Source organism: Populus alba, chromosome 10, assembly GCF_005239225.2.
Source record: "Populus alba chromosome 10, ASM523922v2, whole genome shotgun sequence".
NCBI lineage: Eukaryota > Viridiplantae > Streptophyta > Magnoliopsida > Malpighiales > Salicaceae > Populus > Populus alba.
In genome coordinates, this window is record NC_133293.1 from 19,155,036 (window position 1) to 19,177,371 (window position 22,336).

The 22,336-nt window shown below is 37.5% G+C and overlaps 3 protein-coding genes across 14 annotated transcripts; all 3 read left to right on the forward strand.

Annotated features, from left to right (window-relative positions):
- Positions 1-1,921: 1,921 nt before the first annotated feature.
- LOC118059755 (uncharacterized) lies at positions 1,922-13,151 on the forward strand. 10 transcript variants are annotated; one of them, XM_035072724.2, is made up of 12 exons: positions 1,922-2,231; positions 2,736-2,860; positions 3,489-3,600; positions 4,409-5,368; positions 5,450-5,592; positions 5,821-5,961; positions 6,088-7,039; positions 8,096-8,614; positions 8,685-9,004; positions 9,801-9,899; positions 9,986-10,111; positions 10,794-13,151. In XM_035072724.2, the coding sequence occupies exons 2-12, from the start codon at positions 2,789-2,791 to the stop codon at positions 12,570-12,572; spliced, it is 5,223 nt and encodes a 1,740-aa protein (XP_034928615.1). In that variant the 5' UTR covers positions 1,922-2,231; positions 2,736-2,788; the 3' UTR covers positions 12,573-13,151. The 10 variants fall into 10 exon arrangements, with proteins under 10 accessions (XP_034928615.1, XP_034928605.1, XP_034928609.1 ...); XM_035072714.2 differs by lacking the exon at positions 2,736-2,860 and having other exon boundaries at positions 5,824-5,961; XM_035072718.2 differs by lacking the exon at positions 2,736-2,860 and having other exon boundaries at positions 1,923-2,231; positions 5,450-5,517.
- A 686-nt stretch (positions 13,152-13,837) lies between these two features.
- On the forward strand, positions 13,838-15,223 carry LOC118059756 (CASP-like protein 2D1). Its single transcript, XM_035072726.2, has 3 exons — positions 13,838-14,364; positions 14,628-14,739; positions 14,849-15,223. Exons 1-3 carry the CDS (start codon positions 14,228-14,230, stop codon positions 15,110-15,112), a joined length of 513 nt encoding a protein of 170 aa, XP_034928617.1. The 5' UTR covers positions 13,838-14,227; the 3' UTR covers positions 15,113-15,223.
- A 1,111-nt stretch (positions 15,224-16,334) lies between these two features.
- LOC118059757 (elongator complex protein 1) lies at positions 16,335-21,906 on the forward strand. 3 transcript variants are annotated; one of them, XM_035072728.2, is made up of 6 exons: positions 16,335-16,646; positions 16,728-17,067; positions 17,219-20,279; positions 20,830-20,928; positions 21,016-21,334; positions 21,573-21,906. In XM_035072728.2, the coding sequence occupies exons 1-5, from the start codon at positions 16,488-16,490 to the stop codon at positions 21,329-21,331; spliced, it is 3,975 nt and encodes a 1,324-aa protein (XP_034928619.1). In that variant the 5' UTR covers positions 16,335-16,487; the 3' UTR covers positions 21,332-21,334; positions 21,573-21,906. The 3 variants fall into 3 exon arrangements, with proteins under 3 accessions (XP_034928619.1, XP_034928618.1, XP_034928620.1); XM_035072727.2 differs by having other exon boundaries at positions 16,336-16,646; positions 21,567-21,906; XM_035072729.2 differs by lacking the exon at positions 16,335-16,646 and having other exon boundaries at positions 16,924-17,063; positions 21,567-21,906.
- The last annotated feature ends 430 nt before the right edge of the window (positions 21,907-22,336 follow it).

The window sequence follows — 22,336 nt, forward strand, 5'->3', positions numbered from 1 at the left end:
ACACATGCGAGTCTAACACTTTATCACACCTTATATTCTTTAGTCTATGATTAGTTTAGATCCAAATATTTGACGTGAAAATTTAGAATCATTATTTTTCTATATTATAGCAATGTAAAAAATCATCTAAAAACTATTTATATATCAATTAACATTAAAGATAACTGTAAAAATTGATCCCATCAACTTTTATGTGAGGTATAAAATGATATAGAGCCGCTTTTTATAAACATGTGATATTTTAATTAATATTAATATAATATAAGGAGATGCTTATATTAATATTAATGTTTACGCAAGAGTTTTTCTCTTTACTTTAATATAGATAAAAAAAGACTTATGATACATCGAATTAAAAAAAAAAAGTAGGTTATAAATACTTCAAAAACAATCTAGCTAAACATTTCATACTTTTCATTCATTTTTCATACATAAACTAAGAAAAAAACATCCTTTGTCTTTAAAATTTAATATTTATTTATTACAACTCTTTCGTAATAAAAGTTATAAATTTCATTAAAGAGTATTTAAATTCATTAAAACAATTTATTTTGTAAGAAATTTATTGATGTGAACATGTGACCATCCATCATCAAGACAGTACAAAACACAAGTTCCCATTATACTGGATTCTAGAGGATCATCAAGATGCTTGGGATTAAACCTATTGAAGGGGAGACAGCTCACCTTTCCAAATAAATGTGTGGTGGCTCTGGTTAGAATGCCAGTAACAAAAGTAAGGTGTGAGTAGAAGAACTTGCGAAAAAAACAATTGAGTTTCTCCTTTTAAATTAAAGGAAGGCAACAGCGAAAGATGATGAAATGCTATGTAATTTTGATCATAGACCACCTCCATTTCTTATTATTCAGACCTAATTAATAAATTAAGCATTAATACCATCTTTCAATCTACGCCAGTCTCAAGCTTTAAATTTACATCTATACAATTGATTAGTTTCTAAGATTCCTGACCTCTTGCACCTGTCCCGGAAAGAGTTGACTTCTCAGTTATCTTCTGAAGGCGGCGACACGTCTAAAATTACACTAGATTTTGAATATGATCAGTGTGTTTTAACCAGTAAAATTATAATTTATAATCTCACATATCTCGCCAAAGTTTCATCATCGCAGGTTTCCTCTTTACAAACTTACTGCTCACGTTTTGTTTTATTGTTATGTCTGCTTACCAGCATCTTTTTTTAAGATATCAGCGAAATAACACAGTAAAAAAAAATAGTGAAATAGCTTGACTTGTACATATTATAATTAAAAAATTAAATATCTCGCTACTTAACTGTTTTAAAAAATATCATAAAATGGCAAGGAGAGAGGAGAAATGAGATAAAAATAAAGACCGATAAAACTAAAAAAGATAATTAAAGACGAGTGATTGAGTTATTCGGTCTTTTTAGAAAGCAAATATCATCATTGATGACTTTTTTCAGTTTCAGTGTTATTGAACTTATTTTATTGGGATTTTTTTAATGATATTATTGATATTGTAATTGTAGCTTTGATGTCTTCAGGGGTTTGTTTTCATTTCATTTCTTAATTTTTTTTTATAAAAAGTCGTTGTTTTGAATAACAATAATTTATAAATATAGCATTTCTCATCCCTAACAACATATATAAAAACTGTATTATTTCATCAATTTTTATATTTATTCTACTCCTCCATTATATATAATTTATTGTACTAATTTTTTTTTTAAAATCTTTTTTTTCGGGGTATTTTCTGTACCTTACATTTCTTTAATCCCGTCACGACTCAACGTAAACACCACGTGTCAACTACGCCTGATATTTTCTCTTCAAAAAAATGTACTGTACACGACAACCCAACATAATCCAGCTTGGCCTCCGCGTCAGTACCCCGTGACACAGAAGGAAAAGCAATGACAGAGGTCGTAATTTTACGACACAGTCAAGGAAATTGCCGTCACTTTAGTCAAGCCCACGCATGCACAAGGCTGCCCTCGAGTTCGTTTTCTCGATTCCCTTCTCGGTTATTTTTCCCCAGCCAATTTCTCTCTCTCTATCTAAAATGGTCCCATACAACCGTCGATTTTTATAGAGAGATAAAATCATTAAAAAAGGTCTTGTTAGAGCGAGAAAGAGATAATATTAATAATGTAAAGACTAAATCAATGGCGTCAGATAACCCTAGTCAACCAGAGCTCGCGACTAAAGCAAGAGAAGAAGGAGAGGTCTCTTCTTCATCCAACGACAACGTATTGCCTCTCTACAAAACTCTATCTCTTTTCTATTTTTTTATGAATTTTTTTCCTGTTTGATTGCCGAGAAAACAATAGAAAGTAAGAGAAATGAAAATGAGTTTGTTTGTTCAATCGCATTTCTCATGCTTTTTATTTTTTATTTTTTAAGTGAAATTCGCTACTCAGGGTTTCAGTTTGTTGTGCTAATTTTTAGCTGCATTTGTTAGCTTGGTTGCTGGATTTTTTGCTTACCGATGTAAATTAGGTGCTACTTCTGGTGGTAACAAATTAGGTTTCTGTTTGGTTGATGAGAAAACATAGGAAAAGAAAAGAAAGTTATTGTACTGACTGGTTTATCAGTTTGTTTTCCGATTTCAAGTTGCCTTCTCTGAGCCGGCAACTTGTGTTGACTGTAATTTACCTACGAGGAGAAACCTGAGATCTACTTATTAAGAAGTTCATTTTTCTGGCTTAGTGGCCCAACGATGCGTATAGATGTTTTATAATTAGGTTTTTCAGTTTGTTATACGCAGATGTGACAGGGTTGTTCTGTACTCTTATGATTCTACCACATGGGTCTCTTACATTCAGTTGGAAATCGATTTTACGATATAGATGCACGTGGCCTTCCATTTATGCTTGCGGTAATGATTCTCTGGCTTTAATGGTCCTTTACCATGAGAAATTTTCAATACTCACAGAGTTGATACTCCCTGGGCCCCATTGTATTAACCATTTCTAGGCCTTAAGTGTTTATTTGATAGAGAGAGAGAGCATAAAAGCTGGGGGATCTGAATATTTCCTCTTACCACAATGACCCTGTCCATAGATCACTTTATTTTGTATGCTGTATTCTATGGTCAATGACATTGCCAGACAGGTCCTTCTCATTCCTTTTGGAAATTGATTTTATTAAGTGGAGTCGCTCTGACTTTTTAATGCAGAATTATTCTCTTTGAGTTGGTATTACCTTGCTCACATACATGTGTTTGTGTAAGTGAGAGATTATCAAATCTGGGAGAATTGAATAATTACAAATCACTTTATTTTGGCACTGCATTTCACTATAGTTCTGCAAAGTGCAATTATGATTATCGCATGATATACTTTTTGTTCAATGCATTTTTAATTCATTTCAAAGTTACTACATCAGGTTCCATCAATTTGATGTGTTTACATTCGTTATTTTGGTTGTACAAATGAAATTCTAGTGGCTCAACTTTTCATTTCTAGTAGAATATGTTTAACTGAATTTTGATTTTCTTCTCACAGCAAAATCCTATTTGCTCTGCCGCACCATCTGCTGATGCTATTAACCCGCCTGCTTCTGCAAGGACCATTCTGGTTCCTCCAATGAACAAATTCACTTTAGCCAATCGGGCTGGTAAGTCTAGTGTGCCATCTGATGGAAGGAACTTGGTTTCCTATAATATATTTCCCAACTGCCAAGTGTTCATTGCTTGTGTTTGGGTTCATGTTTTAATAATACTTTAGCTTGTTGGTCTTTCACAAAGAGTGGTGTTTCTCACTTCTGTTTTGATCTGTAAGCTGGTTCATCAGGGGCTGTTTTTTGCCACTTGTTCTGATCTTTATCTTCATTATGATAATTTATGACTATATTTATATGTAGTCTTTTATGCCAAGGAAGTAGATATGATTTAGATGCTCAAATTGGCATGGCTAGGATGGAAAATAACATATTATTTAACCTATTGCCAGTTGATTCTAAAACTTATAAAAGTTACCTTTATAGATCCTTATATAGAAGCATGTATTCTCAGCTTTTCAGAAAATATCCATGCCTTTTACTTCATACTATCATTTTCTTCCTTAGCGCTGTAAACTTTTCTAAAGTTTACTGTTGTCCCCATATTGTATAACAAAGAGTTCAAGTTTTTTTGCCAACTGAGAGAGATCTACGATCACAAATTCTTGATTGATCATATATAGCGGAGGAACAGGACCCACTCAAGTTGTAAACTCCATGCAATCTGATTTCTATCAATCATAAATGCCATTTATGTTGTTTTGTACTCAGTCACATGTGGACTTCCCTATAACTTTGTTTTGCCAACTTACACCTGTTTACAACATTTGCATTTTAGAAAGAATTTGTGATATATTTAATTGATGGTAAGGACTATACATCCTGCTATAGAGAGTTTCTTGATGAAGCCGTATCTCCTCCACAGGTAAGGCCAATTTTAGCACCAATCCCGCAAGATCTGCTGATCCCAATCTCCAAACATCACAACAACCAAATAATAACAAGAGCTTTGACAAAAACAGAGTGCCACACGTATCTGCTAATCCTGGAAAGTTTGCATCTTCAGGGGCTGATGATAGCCTAGTGATAAGATTTTTTTCAGATGATGAAAGTGGCAGTGAATCTGAAGATGGAGAAGACAAATCTTTAAAAACTAAACTGAACATGACCGTGGTTAATGAAAATGGAAGGCTGCCCTCAACTTCATCCACAAAATCAAGCATGTCACAGCAGGCTACAAGAAATGCGAACAGTATTCCCAAGAAATCATCAATGAGTTGCTCATTTAACTCATCAATGACAAAGACAAACAGAGTTGCCAATTCCAGGGGTGCTGGCTCCTCATCTGTTGGGCAAGGTTCTCAAGTAAAAAATTTTAATTCCATCAAAAGAAATCTTGCAAGCCTAGAGCATGGTCTTGAGCTAGGTGGGGATTTGAACAGCTCTAAAGTTCGGGACTTGAGGCAGCAGATTGCACTTCGGGAAAGGGAACTAAAGCTTAAGGCAGCTTCACAAAACAAGGAATCTCCTTCAGTTTCTGGCAAGGATTACAAGTCTACAAACATCTCTATTGCTGCAGCCAGAAAGTCTAATGCAGCTTTTTATGAAGTTGGGCAATTAGCACCAAAAGAACCAGACAGGAAACGCTTAAAAGTTGGTGGATCTTATTCTAAACAGTTAAATTCAGATGGCCAACAAAAAATGCTTGCAACAACATATAATTTACCTTCGAAGGAACAAGCACCGGAGAGCAGTGGTTTGCAGGATAGAAATATGGATGATTATAGCCAGAAGGAAAGGCTGATGAAAGTAACAGAGTCAAATGTAGTTAAATGGGAAAGGCAAGACTGTAGGCGGGTGGATATTTCATCAGCAAAGCTACCTGGTGGGTTGAAAGATCGAGGAAATGTTGTTATTTTTCTTAAAAATTGTCCTCTGGTATAATCTATCATTCACTTACAAACAGCTTTTTTATGCGTTGCAGCTTCTAATGTCAATCATAATTCCAGCCAGTCTGACATGAGCAGAATGCAGGTGGATCCTTCTGTTGTATTGAACCAGACCCCACCACTAACTAATGCAAATACTAATACTTTACCAGAGAATAGAGTAAGGAAGACTTGATTGACTTGATGTTGCTTTCATCACAACTCCTTGCACTCTGTGGTGGACCTATTTCATTTCATGTATTTCTCAAATAAGTATGGATGAAAATTTTGAGGATAGTAAAAAATTGATAGTGCATCTAGCAGTTAGCTTGATTAAATTTCTAGTTGCTGCAAATTTTGCCTTCGGCAATACTTTCATTCCTTTACTGATATTACCGTAACTTTCCAGAAGAGCGCTGACTCAAATCCGGTGAAGAATTGTGGAACCCAGCCACCAGCTTCCTTGTTAAAGACATCAACTAGTGGGCAGAATTTAATAAACAGCTTTGAGCATCTGCAAGGCATATACGGTGACAAGCCTTCTTGTCAAGTATGTTTCCTGTGTCAAATGTTAAAATGATGGTCTTGGGATTTATCATGTTAAAGTTTCTTGAATTTCTCCTCCCTACCTCTCCTTTACTCATTTTGTTGGACTTGCATTTATTCTTGTTAACAGGCATCTCTGAATTTAAACCCTTGGAATTGTTTGGGAACTGTAAATGTGGCAGATCATAGAAGCATAGATATGCATCTTGTTGAAATGGAGGAATCATTAGACAAGGAGCTGGATGAAGCACAAGAGCACAGGCGCAAATGTGAAATTGAAGAAAGAAATGCACTTAAAGCTTATCAAAAATCACAGAGGGCTTTGATTGAGGCTAATTCTAGATGTACAGAACTTTATCGCAAGAGGGAACTCTACTCTACTCATTTTCGATCTCTCATTGTGAATGATTCCAATTTGTTTTTGCCCTCCAGGCAGCATGAGCACATTGGAACTAGGGTGAATTGTGGAAACAATGTATCTAGAAATGTAAATTTAACACCCTCACCAAATGATCAGATGCAGCCTGAGTATGATGGTTGTAACCAGCCTGGGTATGATTCAGTCACCGGTGCTCCCTCAAATTTACTTTATCAGCATGTAAATGGCCATAGTCTGGGATCTGAGCCATGCAGTGAACTGGATGCTAGTACATCAGAGCCATTGCCCCACAACAGCCTGATTGCTGCTAATGGAGTAAGCTTTCAATCCAATGATTCTAATATTTCAGCAGATGAAGATGAAGAAACATTTCCATTGGACCATGAGACCGATCAGCGTAGCTTCAAAATTCAGCAAGGAGATCAAAATTCTGTGGGAAGGGAAAACCACACAGATTATCCCCCAAACAAAAATCCCTCTGTTCATGCGTCTCAGGATTCTTTGATTCTTGAATCAAAATTAAGATCCAAACTATTTGCACGATTACCAATCAGAACCTTTTCAAAGAATGGTGGTTCATCCACCGTGGAGCCTGCAGATGAACCAGGGACTGAAATTGACAACGAAAGTGAAAGAACCCTGGGAAGCAATAGCAGTGTGCGATTGTCAGAGGCACAGAAAAATCAACATTATGACCTTGAAGGTAATTCTCTCTGAATGGAAATATATTTTAAGCAGTTTTTTTGGTCATGAAGTATTTAGCTTTTGGAATCATGCTGAATGTTAAGTGATCAATTATCCTAGTTACTGACATTGTTTGTGCAAATATATGATTGTTTGGCTTTATTGCCACCACCATCTTGTTCTGTGGCAATTTACATTTTAATGCACACACAAACATGATAAATGCTGTTCTTGCAACTTACTGTTATAATGTAAAATTCAGTCTTTCCTAATGAACTTGTTTAGCAAATAGATATAAATGACTTTTGACGTAAAATAGATGCTTTGGGCTCATGTCAAATGTCTGTTGCTCGATTACCATAATTTTCTCCCACGTCCCCAAGTGTTTGCTTGGTTACAGGTGGAATCTGATGTACATAATACCATTGTATTCCTGCAATTTGCATTAAAGATTATGATTGGGAGTCTTGTAACTAGCTGCACCAGAACATGGTAGTATAATCTAAAATTTGGGAATGTGATCACTTGATCATGATATTGACAATGTTGCTCTTTATTCTTAGCATGCGGAGCTGAAATTTGATGAGAACTGCCTCAAGTATGAAATTACCTGGCAAACTTAAATGTGTGGAGAATTCTGAGAATTTTAAGATGCTGTCCATTGGGGAATGCCAAAATTCATGTTAATTTTTTAGCAGATAGCAATAAGTGTAAAACATCTTGCACTGCTGTTTTCCGAAATTTATCCTCATAATTCATGTTCATTTTTTAACAGATAGCAATAAGTGGAAAACATCTTGTACTGCTGTTTTCCAAAATTTTCTCTCATTATGAGAGATATTATAATTCTATAAAAATTACTACATGGTGCAATGTGGGAAAGAGTTTGAATTTTTCATTGTGGGCATGCAATTGGGACAAGTATAAAGGGAAGCAATACACTTAATATGGTTGGCGAGAGAAGTAATAGCAGTGATGTGGATGTTTTATTCTATATGATTGCGTGTTCTCATCTCATTTTACTATTATTTTTCTTTCTTGAAAAACTCTTCATAATTTTTGTTCTTTTATATAGGCAATGATAAGCCTGAAACAATAATGTCTGAGCTTCCTGTTCAGATTCAGAGCCATGAAAAGAATTCTTCAAATTTTCATTCTGCTGCTGATTCCAAGGACAATTTCACAGGAGGTCATCAGTTGACAACGTCAATCATATCTTCACCTCCTTTAGTATTGAGGAGTGCATTTGCTCAAATGAAAGTTATGTACCCAATGACTTTAATAGAATCACAAAGTATAAAAAGTCAACAAAATTATACCCGTGGTGGTTTCAGTGGAGAGGGTGGTTGCATGGATTCTGAGGAAATCCAGTGTGACAAGGCGATAGCAAACACAAAGGAGGAGGGTCTAAAGGATATATGCGGAACTGAAATTGGCACATTTACCCACAATGTTGCGGTTGACCCATTTTGGCCACTCTGCTTGTATGAACTTAGAGGAAAATGCAACAATGATGAATGCCCTTGGCAACATGCTAGGGACTTCACTGATCAAAATGCGCATCAAAATCAGCACGATGATTCTGATAGTGCTGGTATGACTATACCTTTGACAATTCTGAATAGTTTGAATTGCTGCTTACACTTAAAATACTGCTTGTGCAGATTTTCAGGTTGGATTAACACTGCATCAACAAAAAAGTAATAGTGGAACAGAACTTTCCAAGTGTCACATTGCATTGATTCCACCATCTTATCTTGTTGGCTTCAATATGTTGAGATCTGATTCACATAAATCTGTCATTGCACCGAGAAATGGTCAGTGCTGGCAAAAACAGTTCAGTATTTGCTTAGCTCTATCAAGTTTGCTTCAAAAAGATTTACTTGTTGATCAGCCTTCTTTCCGTGCTAATGATGGTTGTATTGAGGTCCGTGGGAGTTGGAATGGACAAACATCATACTTTCAGAGTAGAAAGAGCATAGCGGTTTGTTTATTACTGTTTTCTGTATTCCTGACCTGAAGTTTTTATTTTATTGCTAGCTTTTGTTGCATTGCTAAGATATTTTGCCAGTACCTTCAATGCACAGCAGTCTTCTTGTCTCAACATTCTCTTCAATTAATTATGCCTTTGGTTGAAATATAATTTTGCTGTGTTTTATTATAGATTTTACAGTTTGCTGTATGTTCAACTGATGTTGAACTGTTTACCTATCTTTCAATTATTTCTTATCTAGTCATGAAAATTTTGTTTAGTGAATCATATCTCTTCATTGTCTAATTCAAATGGTTGATACTGGAGACCCTGCTTTCTTGTCGTATCTGTTTTAACTTGCAATGTAGTGTGTAGGTGTGAAGATATGGTTTACTGTCCACCTCTCTTATTTGTCCTAGGATGATTGACTTTTTTTTTGGGTGATCTACGTTCCAATTATGACATCAAGTTGCATGTATTTATTTTTGTATTACTGCATCCTAAACATTGCTGTTCCTGAGGAATCGCTCTCCTCTCTCCATCTAATGGAAGGAAAAGGGAAGACAGCCCATAAAAAGATTCTTGTTGTCAATTCTGCTCTCATTATTTCTAATTTCGGAAACAATTATTGTTCTCTTCAGCGTATGCTTTCAGAGTTCTGCCTCCTTTACATATTACCTTATCTGCTTCATGTTTTACATATTGCCTTCTTTGCTTCATGTTTTATTCTTGTAGTTGTGTGCTTTTTTCTTCTTCTGTTTGGTCCATCCTCTCATTATGTTATCCTTCTTGCTTGATGTATACTCAGAATCATCTCAATCAAGCATTAGCCAGCAGCGTGCTGTCCCTTGAAATGGCTCTTCTTATTCTCAGTCAGGAGGCTGACAAACTGGAGGGTATGAAAAAGGTAAAGTTTGTGGTTTCAGTTTTTACTTGCACTATCCTTATTGTTTGGAAACTTCTAATTATCATTCAAAACCTTTGTTTCTACAGTCTCTCTCCCTGCTGTCACGAGCTATTGAGGTTGATCCAACATCTGAAGCTCTGTGGATGATGTATCTGCTCATTTACTACAGCAACATTGAGTCTGTTGGGAAGGATGACATGTTCTCCTATGCGGTATGTTATAAAAAATAAGGTGTTAAACCTCCCTACTCTCAACAAAACTGCCCTCTAAACTGAGAGTCTGAGACTGGTCTAATGCTTTCTGGATTTGAGATTATAATTAAGCTACAGTTGAGATATTTCCATGCTTTCAAAAGCACACGATGTCATAGAAAAAGGCAGCTTTGACTACGTGGACCTGCAAGTCAAATTCTATCCATAGCCTCCTGTTATGCATTTAAAAGTTCTATTGCAGTAAAAAGATTTTCCAAAATTTTGTAATTAGATGATTTCTCAAGTCTAATCTGGCTGAAATACTATTTGACACTTTCTTTTCAAGTCATTTGTGCCTGCATGGTCTAGGTGAATGGTTAGAGTGTTTTAAAAAAAGAGGAGCAGTTTTTAAAATTTAGCTATTTTTTCTAATCAGGGAACCTTCTTTCTATCAAATGTTCCCTTTATGTAAATAGATAGATAAATCTGTAGATAAGGACATTATGAAAGCACATCAGATATAGACTTGGTTGGATTAGTGTATGTGCCCATGCCTTTGTTCCATGTAAATGTGCTCGCTATTCTTTATTGTTATTGTATGGGTCGTCTTTCCATCTTGTCTTTTAAATCCTTTCTTGTTTCTTCCTTTTACTTGACGGAATGAAAACTTTTGTATGGAAACCCTTGTTCTCTTGTTCTTCAGGTTAAAAACAACAACAGATCCTATGGACTTTGGCTCGTGTACATTGACAGTCGTATACATCTTGATGATCGACTGGTTGCGTATAATGCTGCCCTCACAGCGCTTTGCCACCATGCATCTGCTTTTGATAGGGGCAATGTGTATGCTAGTGCATGCATCTTAGATCTGTTTTTACAGATGATGGATTGTTTGTGCATGTCTGGGAATGTTGGCAAGGCCATTCAGAAAATCCAAGGACTCTTCCCTGTGGCAGCTAATTCAGATGAGCCTCCCTCTCATTTGCTCTCTGATATCCTCACATGCTTAACGATTTCTGACAAATATATCTTCTGGGTTTGTTGTGTGTACTTAGTTATTTACAGGAAGTTACCTGATGCTATTGTACAGCGGTTTGAATGTGAGAAAGAACTCCTTGCAATTGAATGGCCTTCTGTTTATTTACAAAATGAAGAGAAGCAGAGGGCTGTTAAGCTCGTTGAGATGGCTGTGGATTCTGTTAAAGTGTCTGTCAATAGTGAATCACTTGATAGTGACACAAATGTCAGACTGGCTCAACAATTTGCTCTCTGCCATATTAGGTGTACGCTAGTTCTTGATGGTCCAGCTTGCTGTCAGAATTTGTTGGGCAAGTATATGAAGTTGTGCCCATCCTGTGTAGAACTTGTTCTTTTGTCATCAAGGCTTCAAACAAATGGCACAGGTGGTGTGAGTTTTAAAGGGTTTGAGGGAGCCATTAGTAATTGGCCAAAAGAAGTCCCTGGAATTCATTGTATCTGGAATCAATATATTGAGTATGCCCTCCAAAAAGAAGGTCCCAATTTTGCAAAAGAACTGACTGTTCACTGGTTTAACTCTGTTTCAAAAGTTAGATATCCTCTGAATGAAATTTTGGATACAGTGGATGGTAATAGCTCACATGGATTATTGGAATTGGCTTCAGCATCAAATCCAGACTCTCTGACATCCAGTTCTAATCAGATGGAAATAATGTTTGGATTAATTAATCTCTCTCTTGCCAAATTGTTGCACAATGACCACATGGAAGCTCACGTTGCCATTGACAGGGCATTGAAGGCTGCACCTCCACAGTACATCAAACATTGCTTGAGAGAACATGCTGTGTTCCTGCTTAACTATGGGTCACAATTAAAGAAGGATGCCCCAGTCAGTGAGCAATTAAAAATTTTGAATGGTTATTTGAAAGATGCCCAGGCTCTCCCAGTTTATGAACCACTATCTAGACGATTCATTGACAGCATTGAGAAGCCAAAAGTTCAGCAGCTAATCCGTAACATACTGAGTCCAGTTTCATCTGACTTCTCTTTGGTGAATTTTGTACTTGAAGCGTGGTATGGTCCCACTCTTTTACCCCCAAAGTCAAACCAGCCAAAGGAATTGGTGGATTTTGTTGAAGCCATCTTTGAGATAGTGCCATCCAACTACCCGTTAGCATTTTCTGTTTGTAAGCTCTTGTGCAGAGGCTACAGCTCTGTTAATGTTGCTTCTGATAGTGTCCTGTACTGGGTATGCTCAATCTTGGTCAATGCAATCTTTCATGCTATTCCAATACCACCAGAATATGCATGGGTTGAAGCTGCGGGTATTTTGGGTGATATTTCAGGTATCGAGCTCATTTCTGATAGGTTTTACAAGAAAGCTTTATCTGCACATCCATTCTCTGTGAAGTTGTGGACTTGCTATTATAATCTATCAAAGACCAGAGGATATGCAAGCACTGTTGTCCAAAAAGCAAGAGAGAGGGGTATTCAAGTTGGTTGATGTCTTTTTCTTAAATATAGTTGTCAGGTTGATAGAATTAGTTCTGCTGAAGAGATATTTGAGGCCAGTTTTGCTGAATGATGCCCCAGGAGGACAGGATTCGGCATGTACAGATTGGTATTGAAGTTGGTTGATGTCTTCTTCTTAAAGATGGTTGTCAGTTCGATAGAATTAGTTCAGCTGAAGAGATATTTTAGGCCAGTTTTGCTGATTGACGCCCCAGGAGGACAGGATTTGGTATGAATAGATGGTGTGCTGGCTTGCATGACAATCCCTGGCAAGTTGTTCTGGGTGCCTGTTCACTGTAAAATGTTAGATGAAGATCTGAAATTAGGAATTATAGAAATACACATAGGATACAATGATGAAAGAATGTGTTTGTAGCATATGTTAGGCGAAGAAGTGCCTTGCAGGTCAGGGTTTCAGCCCCCCTTATTTTTTTAACAGCCCTGTCATTCTTTGTTTCATTCCTCATCTGTCTCTTGTTGTTATTACATTTCTTCCCATTGTTTTTTATACAGAAGAATTCACATAGTTGAAAAGATTATAGTTTCATTAAAAAGGATCTTTTCGAAAGTTTCCTCTGTGTCGCCGTTACTTCCTTCTTCTTGCATTCGAAAGTTTCCTCTGTGTCGCCGTTACTTCCTTCTTCTTGCATTCGAGTTCTTCTGGGCGTAGTGCGCTTCTGCTGCTTCTCTATATGTGGTGGATTGTAGAAAAAGAACTCGAATGGCTTGAGAAACAGGGGATGGACAGAGAGGATCAAGGAGGCTCGTTGGTGTTGTGGAGAAAGGGGGAATGCTTTGTTTAGTGCAGAATTCTGAAAAACATATCTTCTTCCCATATCAGGAGAAATCAAAGAAATGGCATGAAACTGTTTCACGGATGGACAGAGAGAAACCAATGCATGTGAGAAAGTGATGAGAGATGGATCGGAGAAATTCGATGCGACTGGATTCTACTCTGGTTTTAGCGAGGAGGCAGGTGCAATACAATTTTAGGACAGACACTGACGATTTACTATTTATACTCTTGGAGGAGGGAGGGGGCCTTTTGTTGATGCGAGCCCTTTATTTTGCGTCTTCGAACTGCATATTACGTGCACCGACACATTTGACTCGCCAGTTGTCAGAATGAAGCTCAAGCAAACTTTGAAAATGACTCGACTCTTGAAACTCGGGATGTCACGAGCCAAACTATCAGAGGTAGGCTGAGAACTTGTTTGAAAATAATGGAAATTAAAATCCCGAAAAAAAAAAAAAAGAAGATTGGGATGTTGTGCTTGTTTCATCACCATTAGGTATGGCTTACCGCTAGAAAAAAAAAATTGCTTTGGGATGGAATCAACCATGCCCAGTCCTCTAGATAATACCAAACAAATAAATACCATCATTTCATCCGTAGGTAAAGCAAGCGCCACTGCTTCTCACTCTTCCCACTAACAGGGCTCCAGTACCAAAACCTCTCCACATTCTTTCCAGGCATGTCCCTTTCACACAAGACGCTGAGGACACTAGAGCGGTATATCTATCCCCACATAGTCACCCACCAATTCAGTTCAAAACAATTCCCGTTCTTTCTCCCCATAGTTTTCCTACTGGAATTAATCTCGTTTCTTACTCGTAGCCCCAGTAGATTTCGAGTCACTCGAGAGAATGCTCAAGCTCTTGGATTTTTCTCTTAGGCTCTCTGTTATTCCTCTCAGTGTTGCCACCATATGGTTAACTGTTACCAACAAGCAGGATAATAGCATCTATGGTTATCTGAAATACAGCAATCTCTCGGGACTCAAGTGAGGCCCACTTTCCATTTTCATTTCCGGAGAATGCTTGTCTTACCGAAATATTGCTCCTCAAATCACTTCCTGAAATTCTTCCAATTATTGGATTTATGATATTTATCAATAGTGTCGTCTTGTTCGATACATGAGATTTTATCAGGAGTGATTCGAGAATTAATATTCGTTGAAATTTGCATTACTCTTTCACTTCCTTGTGTTTTATTTGTGTTGTATTTGTTTACAAGATCATAAACTGTCGAAGAATTATTTTACAGGTACATGGTTTTCATCAGTGGTATCTGTGCTAGCTATGCTTTTATTGCCGCTGTCTCCACATGGATCCGATGCATTGTTACTAAAACTTGGCTGTTCTTTGTCTCTGACCAGGTTTGCTTCACGGTTTCGTAACTAATTCCAGTGTTTAAAATTCTCCAGGGAAATGAATCATTGTTTCTGTCAATTCTTTTATGTTTGTTGTTTTGGTGTTTTTGAGCAGATCGTAGCTTACTTGATGGTTACATCGGGGACTGCAGTCTTGGAGATATTATACTTGGCTTACAATGGTGATAGAGAAGTCTCATGGAGTGAAGCCTGCACTTCTTATGGCAAGTTTTGCTATAGAATGAAGCTGGCTGTGATTCTCCATGCTTTGGCTCTTTCCTGCTTTATTATTTTAGCTGTAATCTCGGCTTATAGAGCTTTTAGCATATTTGAACCTCCTCTTGTTCCTTCTAAAGTAGTTGAGGGAGATAGAGCTTAAATGTCTCTTTTTTGTTAATGGTCATGTTGTTGATCTGTTTGTGTAATTGATTAGGGTTCCGTCGCAGACAATCTACGCTTTTCAGTTAAAATAACATGGATAAATTTGCTATTTGTTTTCCCTTGCCGTCTTTGCTTTCAAAATGGTAATTAAACATTTGTGTTCAGATGCCGAATAAGCGTTGGGTTGGCCTATTTTCAAAAAAATTGATTTTTTTATGCTTAAAAGATTATCAATTTATATTTTGTTTTAATAAAAAAAACACTTAAAAAAAGAAAAAGCATAAACAAACGGAGGACTACTAAACAAAAGAAAAAATGTGAAGGTGGGAACAAGTGTGAATGCTGCGCCAACCAAACAAGATAAAGTGAAAAGATTCTTGCTTAAAAAACAAAAAGATAACACCGCCATGGCCCATTTTACCTAACCTTGAAAGAAATCTGCTTGGTAGCCTCTTTTCCACTGACGTCGACGCCAGAGGCAGGCCTGTGGAAGAAAATCTTTCACGATTCCTTATTGCGACACGTGTAGTCCTCGCTTCATCAAACACAACCCAACAAGGTCTTTCATTTCATGGGCGGCGGCGGCGGTGATTGAAATTATTTTTTAAAAAATTATTTTTAATATCAATATATTAAAATAATAAAAACATCAAAAAAATATTAATTTAAAATAAAAAAATTTAAATATTTTTAAAACATAAAAATAAACAGAATTTTAATATCACATAAAAGATTTGATAACACTCCGGTCATAAATAAAATTGATAACACCCCTAATTTTTTTTTTTCAATAATATCTGGATATAATCGTAAATAATTAAGTTTTTATGTGTTTTAAACTTGAATATAAAAAAATTGCAATATTATTTATATACCAATTGAAACAAAGAAATTCAGGTAATTTAAAAAATAATCCTTTCTAGATTTAAAGTGTTCAGGAGAATGAAAGAACAAATCTCTTGAGACACAAATCTACGATTGGGTTTGGGTTTGGCATGCATTACATTACGGTAAAAATTATAAAGCATAAAAGTAAATGAAAAACTGGACCAATTCGCAGTCGAAGCGTCCATATAAGGCTGCTACTGAACTCTTCTCAAAAGCAAACACAGCGATCCACTAAAGGCCCGGAATCCGACCCACTGAAATGCGCTAGGCCCATATGTGAATAATTTCACAGCCCAGACAAATAACACTCGTGCCGAGTCCAACTTTACCTTCTTCCCCAGCCCCACTAAAGGTTGGCTAATCAAACCGCCGAAGTTACAAACCTTAAACCCTTCGGAAAAAAAACCCTAAGAACTCCATTTCTCCATGTAATTCTCTGCTTACAGAGACAGAGACAGGTTGAAAGGTAGCTAAAGAGGAAAACGATGAAAAACCTGAAGCTATACAGGGAGATTTCTCAGAATCTGGAATTACAATCGCCACAAGAAGTTCTCGTCTTCTCCGCTTTCGATATCGAACGCAACCGCCTCTTCTTCGCTTCTTCGGCCAATATCATTTACACAGCTCACCTTTCTTCTTTCCAAGTATTTCCTCTCCCACTCCTTTTATTTGCACTCTGCACCCACAACTTTGTAATTTTACATGTCTATTTATTTGTGTAACAGAATGGAAAATCAAAAGGCTTGCTATTACCGTCGGAGATTAATCAAATTGAATTGGAAGACGGAGACTTAATCACTGCATTTGATTACATGATGGAGAAAGAAGCCTTAATTATTGGAACTGAAAATGGACTTTTATTATTGCATAATATTGATGATAATTCTACTGAAATCGTCGGTCAAGTTGAAGGCGGGGTTAAGTGTATCTCGCCGAGTCCCGATGGAGATTTGCTTGCTATTCTTACTGGTTTCAGACAAGTGTTAGTTATGACTCATGATTGGGATTTGTTGTATGAAATCGCGGTTGAGGAGAAGGAAAATTACGGTGATGGTCTTGACGTACGTAAGGGCCAACCTTTCTCTCTTGTTACTTTAGTATGTATTCGCGTTGTTTGGTTAAGTTTATTTTGCAAAATGCGATAATGTTAATTTGTGTATAATATCGTTAGATTGATTTGGAATGTTTTATTGATTGGTTGGATTATGGATTTTAGGTGAATTGGATGGAAAGAATATGTTTGGGAGTTTTATTTCATGGCGAGGTGATGGGAAATATTTTGCTACGATAAGTGAAGCGAGTGAATCTTCTGCCTTGCTTAAGAAGATTAAGGTTTGGGAACGGGATTCGGGTGCATTGCATTCCACATCAGATTCTAAGGTATTTATGGGGGCGGTTTTGGAATGGATGCCAAGTGGAGCGAAAATTGCTGCTGTGTATGATAGAAAAGTGGAGAATAGGTGTCCTGATATTGCTTTCTATGAGAGGAATGGGTTGGTGAGGAGTTCTTTTAGTATTAAAGAAGCAGTTGATGCAACAGTTGAAAGTCTTAAGTGGAATTGTGGTTCGGATCTTGTTGCATCTGTTGTTAGATGTGAGAAATATGATGCTGTTAAGCTCTGGTTTTTGAGCAACAACCATTGGTATTTGAAACATGAAGTTAGATACTCGAGACAGGATGGAGTTAGGCTCATGTGGGATCCAGTAAAGCCACTACAGTTGATTTGTTGGACTCTTGGAGGCCAGATCACAATTTACAACTTCACCTGGATTTCTGCTGTGACAGAGAACTCGACAGCATTGGTCATTGATGACTCCAAAATACTTGTAACTCCACTTTCTTTATCCCTGATGCCACCTCCCCTTCATTTATTCAGCCTCAAATTTCCAAGTTCAGTGAGGGACCTGGCTTTATATTCCAATAATTCTAAGAATAGAGTAGCTGCATTTTTATCAGATGGTTCTTTGGGTGCTGTAGAACTTCCTGACCCAGATACATGGGAGGATCTTGAAGAAAAAGAATTTACTGTTGAAGCTTCTATTTCTGAGACAGGTTTTGGATCCTTTGTGAACCTTGCATGGCTTGATTCACACATATTACTTGCTGTTTCTCATTATGGCTTCTCTCATAGTAATTGTGCATCCCACAGTTCAATGGGTGAGGATGGACTTAGTGGTTTTTGTTTGCAGGAAATTGAACTATTGTGTTCTGAGGACCATGTACCAAGTTTGGTAACAGGATCAGGCTGGCATGCAAAGATTTCCCATAGAAATTATATGGAAGGGCTTGTGATTGGCATTGCTCCTAATCCTGCCAAGAATCGTTCAGCTTTTGTTCAGTTTGATGGTGGAAATGTTGTTGAGTACACTTCAATGCTGGGCTTGGCTGTTACTGGAGGTTCAACAAAACATGATGATATGAGCTTTTCATCCTCTTGCCCTTGGATGAGTGTGGCTAAGGCCAGTGACAGTGGGTCATTAAAGCCCTTGCTTTTTGGTCTTGATGACATTGGGAGGCTGCATTTTGGTGGGAAAGTTCTATGCAACAACTGCAGTAGTTTCTCATGCTACTCAAATTTGGCTGACCAAGTAATCACTCATTTGATACTTTCAACCAAACAAGACTTTCTCTTTGTTGTGGAAATCGGTGATATACTGCATGGAGAAATAGAGTTAAAATTCGAGAACTTTGTCCACACCGGTAACAGAAGAAAAGAAGAAAATATGAACTTCATAAATATTTGGGAAAGAGGTGCCAAAATTATTGGTGTCCTGCATGGTGATGATGCTGCTGTTATTATACAGACAACTCGGGGAAATCTGGAAAGCATTCACCCTAGAAAGCTGGTTCTTGCTTCAATTGTCAATGCTTTGATCCAAAGGCGTTTTAGGGATGCACTGCTGTTGGTCAGACGGCATAGAATAGATTTCAATGTTATCGTTGACTATTGTGGATGGCAAACTTTTCTTCAGTCAGCTTCAGAATTTGTCAAACAGGTTAACAATTTGAGCTATATAACCGAGTTCATTTGTTCCATAAAGAATGAAAACATTATGGAAACCCTATACAAAAATTATATCTCTACACCCTGCCAAAACAGAGCTGGAGATGTTCAAGCTAAGGATGTCATGAGCTTTGATAGTTCCAGCAAGGTTTCTTCTCTCCTCCTGGCAATAAGGAAGGCTCTTGAGGTACAAGTCACCGAAAGCCCTGCAAGGGAGCTTTGCATTCTAACCACTCTAGCTCGCAGTGATCCTCCTATGCTCGAAGAAGCTTTGAAAAGAATCAAAGTTATTCGTGAAATGGAATTATTAGGTTCAAGTGACCCTAGGAGAACCTCTTATCCATCTGCTGAAGAAGCTCTGAAGCATCTGTTGTGGTTATCTGATTCCGATGCTGTATTTGAAGCTGCCTTAGGACTTTATGATTTGAACCTTGCAGCTATTGTGGCAGTGAACTCTCAAAGAGACCCAAAGGAATTTCTTCCTTATCTACAAGAATTAGAACGCATGCCAAGCCTTGTAATGTGCTACAATATTGACCTTCGGTTACACCGATACGAGAAGGCTTTCAGACACATTGTTTCTGCTGGTGATGCATATTATTCAGATTGTATGAACCTCATGAGCAAAAATCCTCAATTATTTCCTCTGGGCCTTCAAATGATCACTGATCCTGCAAAGAAAATGCAGGTCCTTGAGGCCTGGGGCGATCATCTTAGTGATGAAAAATGCTTTGAGGATGCCGCGATAACTTATCTGTGTTGTTCCAGTTTGGAAAATGCCTTGAAGGCATATCGCTCTTGTGGTGATTGGAGTGGGGTGCTTACTGTTGCTGGGCTCCTTAAACTGGAAAAGGACGAGTTAATGCAACTTGCTCATGATCTTTGTGAAGAGCTCCAAGCACTTGGTAAACCAGGAGAAGCTGCCAAAATTGCTCTGGAGTATTGTGGAGATGTTAACAGAGGGATTAATTTATTAATTAGTGCAAGGGACTGGGAGGAGGCTTTGAGGGTTGCTTTCATGCATAGGAAAGAGGATCTGGTATTGGAAGTGAAGAATGCAGCTTTAGATTGTGCAAGCACACTAATCAGTGAACACAAGGAAGGCTTGGAGAAGGTAGGGAAGTACTTGACTCGCTATTTAGCTGTTCGACAGAGAAGATTACTTCTGGCAGCAAAGCTTCAGTCAGAGGAACGGTCAATAAATGATCTGGATGATGATACTGTTTCAGAAGCTAGCAGTAACTTCAGTGGCATGAGTGCCTACACCACAGGGTATCTCTTTCTGGACTTTGTGTCTTACTAATTTAGTGGTTCAAAGCCTTATTTATTGGCTGTAATTCAGATGCATGCACTTTGCTACAATCCTATGATTTTCATGCCCACGAATATTATGATAGTTCACCTTAAGTTAATTTTCTTCAGAAAAAAACATTTCATGTCAATTTATAAACAGCAAAATGTTAGAATTGGTGGCAGAGCACGTAGTTTCATTGTGTCCTTGTCATATTTATCTGTCATATCTGTTATTCAACTTTTCTTCTTGCATTTGAGTGGTTTCAACCTAGCTTTCCTGGAAACTTTTTGTCTTGCCTGTTCTGCTTGTCTCTGTCGAATTGCCATTTTAGATTTTTTATGCAACTGCTCTATTTTGTCTCGCTCGCAACCTCATGTTTGAACTAGTCTTGAAGCTACATTAGTTTAGCGTGATCAATTTATCCCAACTGGCATGCCAAGTTACTTGTTTTTCTACTTTCATGCATCCAAATGAATCTGGTTATGCCAATCTAACTCGCTTCATGTGGTTGCTTTATCTCATGAACAGAACAAGGAAGGGCTCTGCTGCTTCTGTAACCTCCAGTGTCACTAGCAAGGCAAGAGACATGAGGCGTCAGCGGAAGAGAGGAAAAATTCGCCCTGGCAGGTATGCATCTTCATTCTTGATTCCCAGATTCCTTTCCCTCTTTTCTTATTCAAGAGCCCTTGCTTGAAATATTTCTTGACATTGTAGCCCTGATGAGGAGTTAGCACTGGTAGAGCATTTGAAAGGCATGTCTCTAACAGCTGGAGCAAAGAATGAGCTTAGATCTTTATTGTTTACCCTTGTGAAGCTTGGTGGTGAAGAAATAGCAAGAAAGCTACAATTGGCTGGAGAGAATTTTCAACTTACTCAGATGGCAGCAGTCAAACTAGCAGAAGATACAATTTCTACTGATATCATAAATGAGAAGGCACACACTTTGGAGCATTACATTCGGAAAATGAGAAGTGAACTGCCATGTTTGGATTATTTTTCTTGGCGATCTAAAGTTTTCATTTCTCCTTAAGAGGTAAGTATTTTAAATGCCCCAACAATACCAAAATTGTTGGATGGTTTTAACCAAAATTGATGCTCGACTCCTGCAACTATGCCCTTTATGCAGCTGATATAATTAAATTAACATTTGTCAAATGTATATCTACATATTTTACTCTAAATCATGCAAACCTTGCTTTCTTTTCGATAATGGGTTATATCTCATAATTAAACATGATTTCATCACTACTTAACCTACCCTGTAGGTACAGGTGCTATTATTGCTGGCCATGTAGTTCCAAAATCCGAATGGTGCTCCTGTATGCTTGCCTGTGAGGAATCGGTGGTGAAGATGGTTTTGGAGGGAGGAATACCGAAGAATTAGGCGGATTGTTTTCCTGGAAGTTTATAAATAATTTCGTTCTTGGCTTTGTGTCAGCTGCTTAATGTGCTTTCCTTGCAGCTGGGCTCGGCCGTGTTTGTGTTTGTTTTTGATGTATCATTTTATTACTAGTGGCTAGTAGCTGGGTAGTTTTCATTTTAATGTGACCAGTGTTTTTATTTTATGAGTAGCTATGAAAGCCTTCGTGGCTACTTAGTACTTCCTATTGTGCTCGAGGATTTCCCCTTTAAACTAGTTAGTTACTAGTTTGCTAGTCTTGAAGGGGGCTTAAAGCCTTAAAATCGAGATATTGCTAGTCATGAATTTAGCACCGATCCAAACCCAAGTAGTCAGCAAGGAGTGATGTTTTTGACATTTCATTGGTGCCAAGGGAATTGATTTGCAAAGATTAAGAAGCAAGTGACCCATCAGAAAGGCTGGAGCATGATGAAATATACCGACGTATGTTTTAATTTATACTGACTACAGAATTTATATTTTTTTTAGGACGAGTTGCATCCCTTGCTGACTTTTTATGCGATTCTGTGAGGTCCACTCTACAACAAAAGACATAATCTGGTAGAAACATGATTGTTTTGCCATTGTTGCCGTTACACAACTGCACAGTCCACACATCTCCAGATGCTTGCTATC

What these genes read in the sequence shown, in the direction of transcription:
- LOC118059755 (XM_035072713.2), top strand. Translation starts at nt 2,148, where the DNA reads ATGGCGTCAGATAACCCTAGTCAACCAGAGCTCGCGACTAAAGCAAGA. An exon ending in CTTCTTCATCCAACGACAAC is followed by an intron (nt 2,232 to 3,488) that starts GTATTGCCTCTC and finishes TTCTTCTCACAG; the next exon opens with CAAAATCCTATTTGCTCTGC. An exon ending in ATGACATGTTCTCCTATGCG is followed by an intron (nt 10,112 to 10,793) that starts GTATGTTATAAA and finishes CTTGTTCTTCAG; the next exon opens with GTTAAAAACAACAACAGATC.
- LOC118059756 (XM_035072726.2), top strand. Translation starts at nt 14,228, where the DNA reads ATGCTCAAGCTCTTGGATTTTTCTCTTAGGCTCTCTGTTATTCCTCTC. An exon ending in AGCAATCTCTCGGGACTCAA is followed by an intron (nt 14,365 to 14,627) that starts GTGAGGCCCACT and finishes ATTATTTTACAG; the next exon opens with GTACATGGTTTTCATCAGTG. An exon ending in TGTTCTTTGTCTCTGACCAG is followed by an intron (nt 14,740 to 14,848) that starts GTTTGCTTCACG and finishes GTTTTTGAGCAG; the next exon opens with ATCGTAGCTTACTTGATGGT.
- LOC118059757 (XM_035072728.2), top strand. Translation starts at nt 16,488, where the DNA reads ATGAAAAACCTGAAGCTATACAGGGAGATTTCTCAGAATCTGGAATTA. An exon ending in CTCACCTTTCTTCTTTCCAA is followed by an intron (nt 16,647 to 16,727) that starts GTATTTCCTCTC and finishes TTTGTGTAACAG; the next exon opens with AATGGAAAATCAAAAGGCTT. An exon ending in ATGAGTGCCTACACCACAGG is followed by an intron (nt 20,280 to 20,829) that starts GTATCTCTTTCT and finishes TCTCATGAACAG; the next exon opens with AACAAGGAAGGGCTCTGCTG.